This window comes from Scophthalmus maximus, chromosome 7 (genome assembly GCF_022379125.1).
Source record: "Scophthalmus maximus strain ysfricsl-2021 chromosome 7, ASM2237912v1, whole genome shotgun sequence".
NCBI lineage: Eukaryota > Metazoa > Chordata > Actinopteri > Pleuronectiformes > Scophthalmidae > Scophthalmus > Scophthalmus maximus.
In genome coordinates this window covers 14,089,242-14,107,020 of record NC_061521.1, presented here as the reverse complement: position 1 = coordinate 14,107,020, position 17,779 = coordinate 14,089,242, and the positions used below count along the sequence as shown (strand labels likewise).

General features: G+C 42.4%; 2 protein-coding genes across 2 annotated transcripts; both read left to right on the top strand.

Annotated features, from left to right (window-relative positions):
• The first annotated feature begins 192 nt into the window (after positions 1 to 192).
• ice2 (interactor of little elongator complex ELL subunit 2) lies at positions 193 to 9,297 on the top strand. The gene is made up of 15 exons (XM_035643181.2): positions 193 to 345; positions 1,954 to 2,055; positions 2,174 to 2,507; positions 2,597 to 2,716; positions 2,796 to 2,930; positions 3,101 to 3,217; positions 3,518 to 3,677; positions 4,431 to 4,612; positions 4,705 to 5,536; positions 5,629 to 5,795; positions 5,908 to 6,037; positions 7,160 to 7,244; positions 7,432 to 7,482; positions 7,996 to 8,239; positions 8,873 to 9,297. Exons 1-15 carry the CDS (start codon positions 332 to 334, stop codon positions 9,026 to 9,028), a joined length of 2,829 nt encoding a protein of 942 aa, XP_035499074.1. The 5' UTR covers positions 193 to 331; the 3' UTR covers positions 9,029 to 9,297.
• A 230-nt stretch (positions 9,298 to 9,527) lies between these two features.
• On the top strand, positions 9,528 to 14,749 carry LOC118315735 (annexin A2). Its single transcript, XM_035643258.1, has 13 exons — positions 9,528 to 9,655; positions 10,250 to 10,307; positions 10,418 to 10,511; positions 11,406 to 11,500; positions 11,599 to 11,712; positions 11,859 to 11,949; positions 12,760 to 12,839; positions 12,927 to 12,986; positions 13,433 to 13,526; positions 13,650 to 13,745; positions 13,988 to 14,046; positions 14,291 to 14,413; positions 14,509 to 14,749. The coding sequence occupies exons 2-13, from the start codon at positions 10,260 to 10,262 to the stop codon at positions 14,572 to 14,574; spliced, it is 1,020 nt and encodes a 339-aa protein (XP_035499151.1). The 5' UTR covers positions 9,528 to 9,655; positions 10,250 to 10,259; the 3' UTR covers positions 14,575 to 14,749.
• The last annotated feature ends 3,030 nt before the right edge of the window (positions 14,750 to 17,779 follow it).

Here is a 17,779-nt window from a genome sequence, read left to right as displayed (position 1 = left end):
CTTAATATTATTTTTAGGGGGCTGAAATGTGTATTCTCTAAAGAACTATTGAATTTCTTCAATTGAATAGATTTTTAATTTAATTTTACTCTAAAGAAGTGTTGATAGCTGAAATATGATAAAGAGCAGATTTTCACCAAAAAAAAAAAATGTATTCATTGTCCGGAGGGGGGCAGCAAATCACACAAGGCTTTAAGGTCAACACACATTCACCAGACGAAGAACATGGTCTGTCCAACGTGTGTGTGTATGCCGGGTGATGCTAACTGACTTTACAGTAGTGCCTGTGTTAAATGTCGTCGCCCCTGCGGACCAGTAGACAGCCACGGTGATGGAGCTGGTGTGGTGAGTTACAGTTTGCAAATATGGTGACGAGTGAACTGACCCACTAGCTAATGTTACCTCACTTGCTAGTTAGCACGCCAAGCTAAGCCCGGCGGCGAGTTACAGCGCAGAGCCGCTGTGCTAGCCGAACGTTAGCCGCTCGTATGCTAGAGGACATGTGCTGACCCGGACAGTGTTTGCCACCAAGCAGATGTGTGCAGCTGTGTACGTGTTCAGGTGAGTTGTTATATTAAGAAACACGAGGCCCGGGCGAGGGGAGTGCACCAGGCTAACCTCGACGGACGCCCGGGCTGCAGGACGTCCGGGGGTTGGAGCTCAGCCGTGTACACATCCGGTTGGGACCGCTTCAATTCAACTGTGCCTCTCCCTCTGATCACGTCATACTAACACGGCCACGGGTGTCCCTGCGTCAGCACGCCGTCTCAATAACGTACGTGTCCAAGTTGAACAGCAGCATGTGGCGATCATTTTAGTTTATGTTCGCGTGAACCGGTCGAGGAGCTGGTGTGAGGCTCGTTCGGGTCCATCAGCACTGGGATGAACACTTCCGGTCACCTCGCGATGACGCACAGTCCGGTTCATCACGACGCATCTAAATGTTCTGCCTGACACTTCTAGCTATAGGTCTTGAGGATGAGCACATGCTGCTGTTTGTAACAAATTGGGAAGACAACAAGTGTCAGGTTGCCATGGATATAATACTGAGAGTTGATTGTTTTTTTCCAATAAAACTTGGCATGGCACCATTACATCGACATAAAATAATCATAGTATTTTTGAAGACGTTCCCAAGAGATACTTGATCATTTGAGATGATCTATTATAGACCAACTGTGCACATGAGTGTAGCCTCAAATACAGAGCTGTTGGCACCTGTTGCCTCCCACGCACAGCGACGGACGACCAGGTGCTCACCCAGTATAAATATATACTGATAAATAAATGTGATATCTTTATTATTTAGTTAATTTTGCCCTTTTTATGCCAGTGTGGGCATTCAGTGTCATGTGCGACACCAACTGTGTTAAATAGTAAACATTATTATTAGATCTAACAGCCATAATACAAGCAATACAGACACATCTTGTTGTACTATGATACCTAATATTACTATGTTGCATCATACTGCGTAACTTTGGATTGTGTGATGTTACTACTTTTAGATGAAACTGTCTTTTGGAAAATTGAATATTGAATAATTGTTGTAGCAGCCTTTTTCTTATTGATATTGTGGTTGTAGCTTTTTGAAATGCTGTTTCTATGGATGACATCATGTCCTGTAGCTCTGTGACTTATAACTCACAAGATCCTATTACTTTTTCGTTTTTACAGTAAAACCTTTTAAATTTAGTTTCTGGCTGATGGAAGTGAATTTCATGTCAAGTGCATTAATTTCACTCTCTTAAGTCAGTACTGGTAAACAGAAAAGAGATCTGTTACAGTGCTCACCCCACTGTAACGCCAGCTTTGAACCAATTCATTTCCACTATTTTGCACGTCGAGAAAAATGTCTGTCCCAGTACAAAATCTGGGCAGTGTAGAATGTAATGTTATGAATGTCGGCGAACAACACAAGTAATATCATTTACTGTCTTCTTTTAATTCAAGGGAAGATCCTCCAGTTCCTGACGCTCCGTTCTTTACTAGAGATCTCTATGACAAATATTCCCTTGCACCTAGTATCAGAGAACTGTGGGCCTCTCTCCAAAGGTATGATAATAAATTGATATATGAAGTAACACATTAGTTCTGATGTATTATACTGTGGTTTTAATGGCTAACAAGAATGCATTTTTCTTTTCCCCTCATTTTTGTTTCTCTTTCTCAGTCCTGTAAAGAACACCATCATAAAACAGGGATGCGATGTCGGGGCTGCAAAAGCCTCCAGCTGTCACTCGACAGAAGTTGCTGCAGAGTTTAAAGACAACAGTTTAACCAGCTGTGATAGTGATGGTCCATGTGCTGACAACGCCGCAGGACGTGCAGAAGAATGCAAGGATGCCCAAAAATCAAAAGTGACGCTCAAGCAGGCTGAGAATGAGGCCAAGGCTCCTTACCCTGAACCCAGACTGCCCTTCCCTTGTATATCCTCCTTGTCCGGCCAAGACCAGAACATATATCTTGGCTTTTTGATGAGTAAGAAAACCAGAGATCCCCCACAGGTACCAGTGTTCTCTCCTCCTGGATGTTATTTTTGATCAATAGTTTCTGTCGTATTGCTTTGCTCAAATTGTCTGGTGTCATTTTTCAGAGCTTGAAGGCGCAGGTGAACAACGAAGTGACGCAGTTCATGAGGTACTTGCACGATGTGGCCAAGATGTGTGCCGACGACTACAACTTCATATCACAGGGAGCGATGCAATATTCAGAGGTACTGATGCTACAAGGATTGCGTCCGTGTGATGCGTGCTCACAAGCATTCATACATAGAGTCCATATTTGTTTTTCAGGATTTCTTCAGGAGCTGTTTGGAGTGCATTGGGACAATCCCTCAGCTCTACCAAATCCAAGAGATGACTAGTTTGACTGGGGGGACGTTCAACCCAGGCCTGACGCTGACCTTTGAAAAACAGCTACTCATCATGGTAAAGTACTTCTGTTCCAGTCGTATAACCACTTCACTGACTTCACTTCATAAATGCCATTGTCCACGCTTCTATTCAGGCTTTGAACTTGAAGTATTGTATTGCAGAATCAGTCTTTTGGTGTTAATTCACTTCCTTCTTTTTCATGTTTGCACCCTTTATTTCTCCAGGGCAATGTGGATATTACAGACCACAAGGTGGTGCCTGCTGATGCACAGCTTGCATCGGATTATCGCAGTGTTTCATCAGAGAATCCTCCAGCTAAAAAAGCTAAGGACATGCACGCTGTAAGCAATTGTCTCGCTTTTTTAATTACGCCCAATAAAGTTACAAAGATGTTTTACTGCTAGAATGGGATTCATGACCGCAGGTCTATTGTAACTACACTTCAGCTCCTGCAGTTTTCGCAAAAGACACCAGAGGGTGTTGGTGACTTGCTCAGCAAAACCAGTTCTAATTGTGTTTTCTGAATGACACTAAGGCAGATGTCCAGTTAAATGTATTCAATTGTATTTGGTTGACTTATACACGGGTTGTTGTGGCGGTCTGACACAGTCTTGTTTTTTGGGGATTTTTTTCCTCTATAGACCGTCAGCAGTGACGGTAATGCAGAGAAGCTGTGTGCCCGTTATGAGCCTCATGTGTGTGTGACTCGCGAAGCCCTCGTCAAGCTGCTGGACAACCATGGCCCTGACTTCGGGGAGCCATGGGAGCTGCCTGTTTGCATCAAATTAAATTCAGGAAAAGGTACAGTGTCATCATTCAGTCACTCAGGCTGTCATGGGGGAAATATGTTTAATTAGGGCTTATTTGGGGGTCGGCTTCCTTTGGGCAAAAAGGTTTAAGAACAATATATGCCTGTACCCCTCTTTCTTTTTCCTCTCTCCCCTTTGTTTCGCTGGCCATCTTCCAACTGTCAAATCACTGAGAACAATTCTCCTCCTGGTCTCAATAATGTATAGACAGTAACACTACACCTTGCCTTAGAAAATACATGTTTAACCAGAGATAAATAAGTATAAGTACAAATTTATTATTAATAATAATAATGGATGGAAAGTGTGTCTACAGTAAAGCTTCTCAAACAGGAACATGTAAATTATTTTGAATTATGCAGTTCTTCAAAATAAAAGGATTACTTGTACCCAAACAAAAACATGTTTTACACCATGAAATTCAAGCTGAAATAGTAAATCAAAGGCTAGTTTGTGATTATATTATTTCAAGGTTTAAAATGAGTTCATGAGATTATTATAAATGCATGGGATTTTGGATTATAAGGATCTTTACATCTGTATGGTTGATTTTAACCAAGTGTTAAGAAAATAGGTTTCACATTGACCGTGCAGGATTTTGTTTATAAGAGATATCTAATAAGTTGTGAAAGGGATACAGCATGAAGCGGTGAAGGAATCCGAGATGAATCTTTGTGCACTGACATTGAACGCCCTTTTGGTGGCACTGTTTCACACAGTCCTGTATTTCATGTCTTGTTTACAGGCAAGGGTCAGAAGAAGACGGTGTACATAGACTCACCTCTTCTGAAGACTGAAATGACAGTGAGAGAGAGAAGTCGCTTCTTCCATGAGGAGAGTTTGAAGCTCTCCGTCACGAAGAATGGAAGAAAAAATGTCTTCCATCTAATGACGGAGCTTCCTGCGAATGAGCAGCAGCTCTCTACGGTATGTTGACAATCATTTAGGTGTGATAGTATGTGATATTTTGCTTTTGTTATCTCCAGAGCAATGATTTTTTTTTTCTGTTATGAAACCAGGAGAGTTCACAAAGAAATTTAGTGTCTTTTGAAAACAATGGTCTTGACTTTGAGGTGGACCTCACCGACCTGGAGACATTCGGAGAGACGACGGCCACTAAAGCCTCCAAGATGCCGAAAATACGGAACGAGCCACATGCATGTGCTAAAAGTAAAAAATCTACGAGTTCCCCGCCCATAAACAGCAGTGAAATGTCCAGTGAGAATCTTGCAAACACTAGTAGCAGTTCACTAGATGAGATGAACTCCTCATCGACCGTAACAGATGATCCCATGACAGAGGAGACGGCTCAGCCGGTCCTGAGTGAGTCCAGTGTGACAAAGACTGAGCAGGTAAGCCAGGAGTCTGCACAGGAAAGTGACCCAGGACCAGCTTTTACAGGAGACTCCGATGATGAGGTACTGGTCATTGACGACTCTGCGTCTCGCGCTGCAACACCTACAACACAACCTTGGCCTCAAACCACGCCGTGCTCTCCCAGTGCCCCCATCTCTCAGACTGTCCCCGTACATCCAGACTCATCTTCCCCTCAGAAGGTTACACGGCAGACGCGACAATGCAAAAAATCAAAGGCCGGCGACCAACTGGGAGAGATCCTACGCATGCAGTCGGCAATGTTCAACTCTGCCAACAACACAAGCAAAAGCTCCACCGAACCCCTGAACTCACCCACCCGCTGCACGGGACCCCCAGTTCACTCCAATCCAACGTCTTTGGTAAAATCCTGTGTGTCTTCGTATTTGGAGAGAACGCAGAACCAGGATGGAGAGACTGGCTCTGTTCCCCTCAAATCTGCACCAGGGGTTAACTCCGACACCACAGAGCACAAAAGTTGGTGTCAAACTTTATTTTCATTGTGTGAATTTGAGTTGTGTCTTTGTGCTCTATCAACAACATGTACATTGTTGCCCCCCTCCACGCAGAAATACTGTCACAAGACCTGCAGGCTGGTGCGGAAGATGAACAAGATTACGAGGCTCCGGAGGAGGGCAACCTGCTCTACAAGCTCTACAGTCTGCAGGACCTGCTGCTCATGGTGCGCAGCTCCGTCTCACTGACCCACTCCAGGAAAGTAGGCAGCCAAAACCAGGTATTCACGTCGGTTTATTGACAACCTGCAGAATTCATAGTTTCATATATTGTTATAAAATCCATATATCCAACTGTCCCTATTTCTTTCCTCCTATTTTTTGTTCCAGTAGTTTGTGCCAGTGCACGTCCTCCCCAAGCTGGAGTACCAGTTGAGTTACGGTGTTGAGTGTCTAACCAGTAGTGAGGCTTGCCAGCTGTGGACAGAGACATTGCTCCACTCCAGCACAGTTTCATACATAGGTAAGACTTTTATGACTCCTACTGGCCTATTCTTTCTAAATTCACTTCATCCCTCTCAGTTCTAGTGAAATGCCTTTCATTTTTCTACATACACGCTAAGGAATTAGTCAAATCAACTTGTATGCAGCTCAAAAAAAAGGAGAATAGTCTCTTCTCCATCCCCCACTGGGTTCAGGAGAGTTCACAAGTCATATCCTCCCACAAACCAGTGGAATATTCCTGAGATGACTCACCGTCCTGCTTTGACTGAGTGGTGTTTGAGTTTACTTTGTTGCCATGTCAACAGCCACACTTGATTGTGGGGGAATTACAAAAAACGCAGTGTGCCGAGCTCAGCTAAATGTTGTTTTTAGCCCTGATTAAAACGCCTTAAAGATATTGTCGACATACACGTGCGCTGCTTATTCAGTGAAAGGCGAAGGTCTCTTTTCTGTACGAGCTGCATCTTGTTTGACTTCTGAAGTTGTTGCAAGGGAAAGTAGCTTTTGCAAAAGAGCAGTCTTTAAATTATACCCCTTTGACATACAGTATTCTCTTACAGTACAAACTCGTCTACTGGTTCCTTTAGTTCTGCTGCCCTGTGGCGAAGAGCTTTGCCAGCAGTGGATATATCTCTGTATCGGGAGTCCGAGTTTTGAAAAATGTTAGATCTTCCAGTCTTAAAGAACTACCAGCGTTCTAGGTTACTAACAGAAGTACAAGAATAGCCATGGAGAAAAATGTTGATAACATCCAAACTGTACTCAACAACATAGACTCCAGAATCAGAGCAGATAAAAGAATTCTTTCTTTGCTCACTGGCCCGTCGTTCATCATGTGGTTTATCATGTGGCTTTCCCTAATTGTGTATTTATGGCTGTGCAGGCTCTGAAATAATCCGTAATTGAAGGTGGGCGTTGTTGAAATAAGGAGAAATTACAAGCTGTAGTGGGAGGCAGGAAACGAAGAAAGGACCAACAAGCATTTCTTCCCCCCCACTCAAGCTTGTAACGGCGCTGGCAAACCATCAGACTAATTACTCTGAGCACAAGAGTGACTGATGAGGAGGTGAAGCTCTCCATGTTGCACGCTCATTAGCTCTTCTCTCAGCGCATCTCTCATCCTCCCTTTCTGTCTCTGTAGCCCACATCAATGCGCACTCATCAAAAGTGGCTCTGTCGAGAAAGCTGCCTGACGACTGGAAGCAGAACATCTCCTGTGGGTTCAAGTGAGTGTGTCGTTTGAGCAGATGATTGTGGTTAACCTAATCATCCCTTTATGATCCCGTCTGCTCTTTTCATCAGTGGTAGCTCTCATCGCCTCTTGTTTTTTTGTTATCTGAGTCATTGCTGAAGTTTAGATCCCCACCAGAGTAGACAGACTGTAACTTGGTGATGTCCATGTTCCGTCCACAGGCCGTCTAACTCGCTAAACATACTGCACCACCTACTGAAAAAGCTAACTAGGTAAGTTGTTAAGGACATTTGTCATCTGAGATTTGTTTGTGCTTGTTTAGTGCTGAGCTCCTTGACCCTCATGTTCCTGTTTTTTACTGCAGATGAATGTTTATAGTGAAGTAAGTGATAGTTTGGGTCTTATCTTTTGATTTGAGGCAGCACAAGGTGAATGTGGATAAGAGTTGGGCCTTTTCTTCAATATGGGAATGTGTGCAGATTTGTCTGGGCACAGTTTTCTTCACGCTCTGTCTGAGGTGATGAAATTTTACAGTCACGTCTCACAGCCTCGGGCTTAAGATGTGACGATCGTGTTGCCCTCGTGTTTGTGTTGGAGGGTTACACAATCGATTACTAAACAACCCCGAAAATATGTCATCTTCTGCTTTCTTAAGGGCTCCGTTTACCTCCATTCCAGTCGTTTGGCCGGGAAGCAGAGATTAGTCAGTTCGTTACATGTTTCAATGTGTGCCTCTTTTTTTTTTTTAAATAACACACCCTGAATGACTTCATTTGATTTTGTAGGTTAGACGAAGGACAGTACCTGATAGCGCACAAAGCAGGGGAACCGTTTGTGACCTTATTAAAAGCAGCTACTGGGAAAGTGAGTCGGGGGCCGTACAACCTGCAGCAGCTCCACAGCTCGGTCCCACAGCCGCCGGCTTCCGGCCTCGTGCCTTGGATACCTGTGGATCCAGCTGTGGTCCTTCCTTTCCACCAAGCACACGGCCGTGTTCCCTGCACCTTCCCACCAAAACCCCTCCCAAAGGTGTGTTTGATTTTGGTCGTGGTTACCATGTTTACAGATGGCACTGTGGAACCAATAAAGTAACAAAAGTGTTCATGACGACTAGATGAAAGGTTAAAGTGTGACTGAACTGTTGTTCATTCAGTGTTAATTGAATAATGTCTAGGTCCACTCTAAGTCCACACCCTTCCTTCCACACACAAAGACATGCACACAGAGGGATCCTCTCCAAGGTAAATGAAACGCTGCCTCCCATACTGTAGTGCAGAGCACTTGGCCGTTTGTCAGACAGGCTAAACCAGCACACTACCGCATAGCTTACGAGTCCAAAACTAACAACAGGGACAATAGAGAGCATAACAATCTCAGACCACAGCTCAGTGTGGTTTGCCGGTATAGACTCTGACACATTCAGGGGATGCCTGTCTAAAATTCCTCACCGTAAAGACGTTAACACATCTTTTGGCTTGTCAGGCAGCAAAGGAAATCACCCGTCAATAAAACTGGTTTTCAGTGAGGCAATGTTGATCGTCACCATTTGCCACTGACTTGTGAGATTAGCAAATAAAAATATATATTTTTTCTTTTGTGTTGCTGCTTGAATCTAGCACCCAGTTATTCAAAGATACACTTTGCCTTTATGTATCCCACCAGATGGCGAGAGAGGGATCATCGGTGGGCAACAACAACAACAACAACGGTGGAGCTAGGCAGTCGAAGAGGAAAAGAGGCAACAACAAGAACAAACAGACGAAACGCACGGCCAAGCGAAACAAGTATATTCAAAATCTACTTCAGAAGTCAATTTAAAACCCGGTGTCATGATTTCACATGTCAGTCATGTTATTTGATGTGTAGGTTATAGGTAAATCAGAAGGGGGGCTGACAACCACTGACTGTCTTCAGATTTCATAATGAAATACATTATGACTGTAAATATAGATGTGAAAGCCAAAGCACTTTATAAACAATATAGAATGTACACTTTATATTTTAATGTTGTTCGGAGATGTTTTGTATATTTTGTCAGCAATATTATTTAGTAAAAACAGTGCAACAATAAACTTTATCAAAGTTCATGCAGGTGTGTGGTCATTGACTGTAATGCGGAGACATTAGAAAAGGGCTTGACTGTGATGACAGGATCAGACATCACTTTGAGAATCTCCCGGAGGCTCGGGGCTTCCGTCACTAATTCGTCAATAATTTGTATGTTGGAAACGTCCCAAACTTTTTACCACCTTGAACTGCAGCCGAGCTTCCAGTGGCTTCTGGTGGAACAGGGTGGAGTCACGAGTGTGTGGAAGGGGGGGAGGGGAGTCTGAGGCAGGGGTGGTGACGGGGGAAGTCTTCAGGGTATGTGTGGAAAGTTAGACCTCCACACCCATTCCACTTCAACATCGCCTGGTCAGATCTGTATCAACTGTTACAACTAAGGTAAGTTCAGCGTGATTTTACATTTGAATGTAGATTTGTCATAGAGGTTAAACTTTACACTACTTTGAGTTGGAACTTTCCAACTTGCAGTCATGAGTCATGAAATGATTTCCACATGGTCTTCAGTTCAGTCTCAGTTTTTGTGTATTTTTCTTAGTTTTTTCCAAGTAAAAAAAGTGAGTTCCTGTTCTCCAGTGTTCATTTGAATCTGCCCAGTCTTCAAACCAGACATAAGGTAGCACTTTTTCCAGGGTGTGTCTCTCTGGGGTTGTTTATAAAAATGTGAGTCAGACTGAACAAGGATTTGAACATTAGTGGTGTGCCAACAGTATCTTTTAAAAAAAAATATGCAACAGCAGTGAAAACACAAAAATAACTTTATAAACTGGATAAAGTCTCTTTGAGAATGTGTGTGACTCTGCTGAATGAAGTTTAGAAGACTTCTGCTTCTGTTAAGAAGATCTCGCCTTAATGGCTCAAGTGATTATGTCTTCAGATAAAAGACACATGGTTCAACTGAGAGCTTCTGATGCAATTCCAGTGAGATTTGATCACAGGATCATGTGGTGTTGACAGTTTTGTCACCTTTTCCAGGACAAGCACAATGGCTCTGGTATCAGAGTTTCTCGGACAGCTGTCTCTCAACGTTGGGGTAATGCCACGCCTCTTCCATCATTCATCTTAGAAAATATACGGTACATCAGGTCTACTGAATACACTGTTTAACAACCATTTCATCTCTCACTCCCTCTGAATCCTCAGACACATGAGCCCAAGTTCCCCACTGTGGTACCTGCTGGGGACTTTGAGCCCGACAGAGATGCGGCCAGAATCGAGACTGCCATCAAAACCAAAGGCAAGACACAAAAGTTGCGCTCGTCTCTCTCTCTCTCTCAAAAAAAAACACAGGGTCCTCGGTTCCACAGCTCCTTTCCAGTGGCTGGTATTTGTGAGTCAGCATCCTGGCTCAGAATCTTTTGACCGTGCTGGGAACACCTCCAAGTCTGTGCCTCGGTGTTGGCACAGCACTGCTCCGCTCTGGACACTGGCTGAGAGCTTTTGGCAGCGGTCTGACCACCAACCCTCCATTTTGTTGTAGTGACGAATTTGTTCTGTGTGGGGAGATTTTTCTAGAGAGGGAGCGTGAGGGGGGAAGTGCCTTGTGACCATGTTGAATCAAACCTGTGTTAGTGCCAGGCCATCTTATATTCGTATATATTCGTCTTATGTTTTTCTCACCACTCAGTCTGATGGTCCACTACAGTGCAGACTAGATCAGCTACCAATGAAAGTCAACCACTGGTTTTAACAAATATCGCTACATTCCTACTGTAATGTCAGTCTTACTGTTGACGCACGCACGCATGCGCGCGCACACACACACACACACACAGGTGTATAGCAATGAAGCACAGTAACATTTTTTCCCACAATGCTATGCAAGGGTAAGAATACAAATCCCTAAATATTATTTCAAAGGTTGTATCTAGTTTGGAGGCATCCTTTTCAAAAAAAGATGATTGTTATGTATACAGCATAGAATAACAATTTATAATAACAGGCCTTTAATTTTACTTCCAGTTATCGATATGAGCATTAGCCCAAATATCCCCCAATCAGTTGGACTCTCAGAAAGTTTGTTTTAATCCACATAATTTAGATATAGTCGTTAAATATATTTTGTGTTTGGATTCTACTCTTTTTGTCTTACTCAATGTTTGCATGTGTGTCTTTTCCGCACCAACATTAGGAGTGGACGAGCAGACCATCATTGACGTCCTAACAAAGCGGACCTACTCCCAGAGGAGAGACATTGCTTTTGCATATGAAAAAAGGGCAAAGAAGGTACAGTGGGCGTCGGACAATCCCCACACAGCTCTGATGATGTGCCTCAACACATTCAGTCCAATGGGATGACGCTCTTGTGTTTTTTATGTTTTCAGGACATGATCACAGCCCTGAAGGCGGCGCTGTCCGGGTCCCTGGAAACTGTGGTCCTCGGTCTGATGAGGAGCACGGCCCAGTACGACGCCTCGGAAATCAGAGGATCAATCAAGGTGAGGGATGTTGAAGGATTACAGTGCCCTCTACTGGGGAAAAAAAAGACAAAATATGCTTTTATTCTTTAGTTGGCTTTGAAGTGAGGCGGTGTATTTCTTCATGAGTCATGTATAAACAGTGATGAAGATTTCTGTCTCTGCAGGGTTTGGGAACAGATGAAGAAACGCTGGTTGAGATTTTGTGCTCACGCAGCAATGATGAGCTGGTGGAGATTAAGAAGGTCTACAAGGAGTGTAAGTTCAAAATGTCCCAGCCATTTACTAAAAAGAAAATGATGCGAGGATAATTTAAAATTTTCTGTTGAACATGAGTAAAACACGGAGTATAAACTACACATTTGCTGTAGAGTGTGACCCTGCACAATGTAATTCCAAACTTTTCTTATTATTAAACATGTTCCCTCACTGTGTCTCTCACACCTGCACAGTGTGTAGGTCACTTCAATTACAACTGTACACCAGCAAAATGAGAAGAACACTCTCCGCTCAGACGAGCTTCAAGCTAATATTGGAAGATAATGAGACACGGTGAAGTGGCACAGGAGGGTGTTTTAGAGTATAGGGATAATGTAGAAATAAATTTGAAGATGAGATCGACTCAGAGGAAACTTCCTACGGCCGACTGGCTCCTTCTGATGCAAGCTCTGATTCAAAAAAATCATCTGGAAAATCCTAAACACCAATGGAAAAAATTGTAAATTGCAAAAAGTTAATTTACAAAGTAAAGTAAATCACAAATAAATGTATGACAAATGAATTGTTAAATGTGATCTAGCAGAGATTACATAGAAACACGTATCATATTGAAAGTAGGACTATTAGAATTGAGATAAAGATGAGGATTATTTACGTTAATATTTAACATTATTTAACCCCAATAATGTCCCAGGTGAATTTGACCCGAACTTTACCAAGGGGTCAGAAGCAGGGGACACGATATGGGGGTTAAAGGGCTGGAAGCACATTTCAATGTGTGACGTCTCACCCATGGACCTGCCCATGCTCGAAGAGACTTTCTGAAAGACAAAATATTATTTCCCACAGTGTTCAAGAAGGAACTGGAAAAAGATGTCGCAGGTGACACCTCAGGGAATTTTGCGAAGCTGCTCTTGGCTCTGGTGCAGGTGAGATCTGTCAGTGTCTGTCTTGTTATTGTTAATGTGAGACGATCATGTTGAAACTGACCCGAGTCGCGTCTCGTCCCTGTGCAGACCAAGAGAGCTGAACCGTCTTCCGTCGTGGACTTTGAAAAGGTCGATGAAGATGCAAGAGTAAGTTGCTATTTTCACTTTGTCTGCAAATATTAGCAGAATGTTAAACAAATTCAATATTCTGTATCTTTGAAATGTGGATGTGGAAATTGTTCTTGATCAACAAAAGACTTACCTAACATTGTAAATAAACCTCAGGGTCCCACTGCCCCTTTTTGTCCATATGATTAAAACGTTTTTTTAAGAATAATAAGTTCTATTTTAAGATCAACCTCATGTTGAATATTTTACCAGTTCATTTTTAGAATATGTACCATGTATAATTTTATATTAACATTTAAAATTCTTGCATTTAGCCAAACAACCAAGTAAAGGAGATATCTACAAGGATGTTTAAACAAGCCTAGGCTGGATAATTTGATAAAACTTTGTGTAGATTATAATTTTGTATAACTAGAAATCTTCATTACAGACTTGTTAATTGGTACTTTGTTGATTCAACCCAGGCTCTCTATGACGCCGGCATTAAGAATAAAGGCACTGATGTGGCGACCTGGATCTCCATCATGTCTGAGAGAAGTGTTCCACACCTGCAGAGAGGTAACACGCCCTGTTTTCATGCGGAATCGTTAATAAATAACTCTTAATTTTCCTTTTGTCCTAATCATTTGAAAAAATGTGCCCGTTAACAATCAAAATGAATAATTTTTCTCTACTTGTTAGTGTTTCAGAGGTACAAGAGCTACAGCCCCTATGACATGCAGGAGAGTATCGTGAAGGAAGTCAAAGGAGACTTGCAAATGTCCTTTCTGGTGCTAGGTACGTGTATGATTTATCAGTAATTCATATTGGCAACACAAGCAGTTACGTAGAATCTGCAGTGATCCTATTAATTCTATACCTGAAGTAAACATTAGCTCAGGTTTCATTATACAAATCCCTTCCTAAGCTAAGAATGAAAATAAACTACAACATGTACAAATACATATTAAATACATTTACTCTAAAATACTACCAAATGTATTGTTGTGGATATTCATTCTGTTTTTCTTTTGTTTCAGTTCAGTGCTTTGAAAACAAACAGCTGTACTTTGCCAAGAGACTGAACGAAGCCATGCAGGTAGCTTCAGTGCTCTTCTCTTCCTTCTTGTTGAAACTTTTAAAAGGCCAGACTTTGTTTTCTCCGTTTGTTTTGGAACCGACGTGAGAAATATATCTGCATGTGAAAGTTCCATTTTGCTTCAGGATCACAGAATCCAAAAGTTGGTAAAAGTTATGTTACAACAGTGTTGCGTCAGCTGCTGCGGTTAAGTATAGAACATGTACGACTTCAGTGGAGTGCTGACTTGTGCTCGTCTGCTCAGAGTAAATCAGCCAAAGAGAAGGTGGTGACCAGGATTGTTGTGTCGCGCTGCGAGGTGGACCTGAAAAAGATCTGTTCCGAATACAAGGCCAACTTTGGACAGTCGCTGCAAAAGACTATTCTGGTAAGTGAATTATTCAACCTGCCCCGGCCCGTTACTGATTTACAGAGAGGCTTGCTCTGTCATGCACTCACTCTCACCTGCTCTGTTTTCTGCAGGAACACACCAAGGGAGACTACCAGAAGGCAATGCTCGGCCTGTGTGGACCAGAGCAGTGTAAATAAATCATCTGTATCCACCACCGAAAAGGTGAATATCACACTTAGAGGAAACTGCGGCAAAAGGCCATCCAACTTTTCCCCCACACACACATTTAAAGGCATCTTTTGGCTATATGAAGAATCTGTATTTCGTTTTTTGTCATAACAAACTGGAAATAAAGTTACATTGTTGAAGTTATGTTTCTTAAAGTTCCCTTGCATCCTACGCCGTTTGCTCTTACATGACGTTTGCTCAGACCTCCACTGGGAGGCGCTATAGTAACATTCAAAACAGCTGCCGAAAGCTGCAGCTCTGTGGCTCAGGGCCGCATGATATCAGAAATGTGATATCTGATACCTGCTGCTAAGTAAATGCAGATAACTTAAAACTTTAAATACGTTTAAATATTTCATCTCACATTACTTTTTTATCATCATCATTTTCCTGCTTATTATTGGTAGTGAATAATGTGAAAATATAATTAAAGAAGATAAGCAGTCTGCACAGATTTTATTTCAACAAAAAGAAAATAGTGTTATTTCGCAGCTTGTGACATTTAAAGAAACAAATGTTTAAATGACTGTGGTAAACATTAAAACTTCAACTGTTTAAAAACTCGCATATTTATGATTTTTTTGAAAACACCAACATGAGCCGTAGCATCTTTTATGTACAAATAATTTGTAGAAATCTATCTCATTTTTCCACTATGAGGTTCTATCAAGATGATTTAATCATTAGTGTGTTTTTCTGTGTTTGTTTGGTGCTAATATTTTAATTAAAAATGTTAATTTTACCTCTGGCAACGATGATTTGCATAACCACTAAACAAGCATCTATACAGTGTATTTCTGCTGTTTAGTTTGTGGTCTCTCAGGATGAAGTAACCACCACAGTGTTGTCAAGGCATTTCCACTGAAGTATAAGGAAAAAATGGCCCCACAAGGCAAGATCAGTATACTGCTGAGCACGGAGACGAGGAAACGGATGTGGAGGAAAACGCGGACCCAATAATCTAAAGAAAATGAAGTAGTGAAGTGTAACTCAAATATGATAGAAGATCATCTGTTATCCGGGGAGAAATTGCCTGATAAAATAAGGCTTCTGTCTAATATTTTCACTGGTTGAGTAGCTAGGGGGGAAAATTGCGTCAAATTTTTAACAAGGCGTTGGATTTATGATCATTTTGTAATAATATTGATGAGAACATTAGCCCCTTTGTGATGGTTTATGTTTATTGGCAATAAAAAGACAATATATATATGGCGTAAAGTAAGGTAAAACAGTATTTTTTTGCAAAGCAGGAAGTGGGATTTATGTGTGAATATGGTGACAGATTAATCTCTGCATCATAAAGAGGAAAGTACCGCCATATTTTTCCCTTTTTATATGGATGTACAACATGCTGTTCTGTTCAAGGCCGGCCCATAGGGACCTCCAGCAAACCCAAGGGGAACTCTCTTCTCAATTGAAACGATGCAATTTACTGTCCCAAATGCTGGCACTTCATCATTCAGAGGACTTTAACCCCATGAATGTCAAACACAGAGCATGCTGGGAAGGGAGATGGAATACCGCACATTACCATAACAACTAGAGCCAAATGACAATCACTCGAAAGCCTAAAAGGTGAAGAATCATACCCAATAATCACTCAATAATGTTCGAATTTGAGAACAGTTTCATGACATCATTTCTAGAAAAAAAGATAAAGTATTGATTTTTGTGAAATTTATATAATGATCTAATATACCAACAGTGAACCAGTGACCATTCCCAGCTGTTAGTTTGCTGAATCCTGGTGGTTTTAAAGGTCGGACGAGTCCTGTTCCCTTTCTCCAGCACTTGTCCCAGTTAGATCGAACATGTGGGAACCACCCCCCCACCCACACACACACACACACACACACACACACACACACACACTTCACCTCAGAGACAAAGCCCAGGCGGCGCTGCAGGCGTCCAGCAGCATTAAAGTTTCACAGTACAGCTGTATAGCTGCTGCTGCCGGCCCGGCAGACATACCAACTGCACACTGGGAAGGTATTAGTTTGGGCTCTTTATTAATTCATTGCATTGAACAGAACTCGCAACTTAGAGAACCGACAGCTTCTTAACGTTTTTCGTCTCATCTCTCTCTCTCTTTCCTTGACACATCTGAACCTGGCTCAGTATTTTTGTGCACATCACCAAAGGGTATTTAATTATAGAGTAGTAGGCCACCAAGGTCTGCTTTTAATTGTGTGTGTGTGTGTGTGTGTTTGCCTGCAGCTCTATAGGTCGCAGGCATATACTCCAAATGAGAACTCCTACAGGCTCAGCTGGAAGACCTGCTCCCTCAACAAATCCACACGGCCGCGAGAGACAGAGTTTTGATTAATATTTTCTTAATTATCATTATTTAATTCAGCAAAACCACAGCTTTCTTCTGTGAAAGTGTGGCCTTTGTCTCTGTGATTCTGCAAATCCTGAGCTCATTAAGGGCACGGAGAGATCCTGTATATGGTAAATAAGAGGCTTTGTCTTGTACGCCGCTGCCCCCAGGGAAAGTTGGCACCACAATGAAGGACATCTCCTTCTAAAGGATGGCGCGCTGCTGATGTTTGCCTGCTCAGACCGCGGAGCTGGATCCTCCTGCCTCTGGCACCGTTAGGCCCCGCTTCCTTTTATGAGGCTCAAACTGAGACAACGGCGAAGGCAGACGGGCGATGTGCACTCGTCATGCCATCAGGCTGCCTCCTTTGTACGCTGGTGATTGAAACAACATGAGAGAGCAGGAAAAGGGCCTGTCTCCTCTTGGATTCTGGCTGCAGTCATTCCACACACAAAAAGAAGACATTGAGAAGTTTATAAAAGAGGTTGGTGGACATGCAACACAATGTACGTCTTTGAAGAGTTCAGCTTCTGTCATCTCGAGGGGCCAAAGAGGATCTCAACAAGGTTACACTTGATGAATCTACTGCTTCTTTTCAGCTTGTTTAACACTGTATATAGAAATATAGGGTAGAGTTATTAATTGCACTTTAGATCAATCATGTCTGATGCAAGTCACAATCCAGTTTGTTAAAAATCACGCCTGGAGACGCAACAAGATTTTTATGTAGTTTATCAGATCAGCAGTATTTGATGCTTGGGGCCGGACGGGATGCTGAGTTTTCTCTTTGCTTGAAGCTTCCTCTCTGTTTCCATGTGCTGAAGGGATGAGAAAACCCTGTGGCTGGTTAA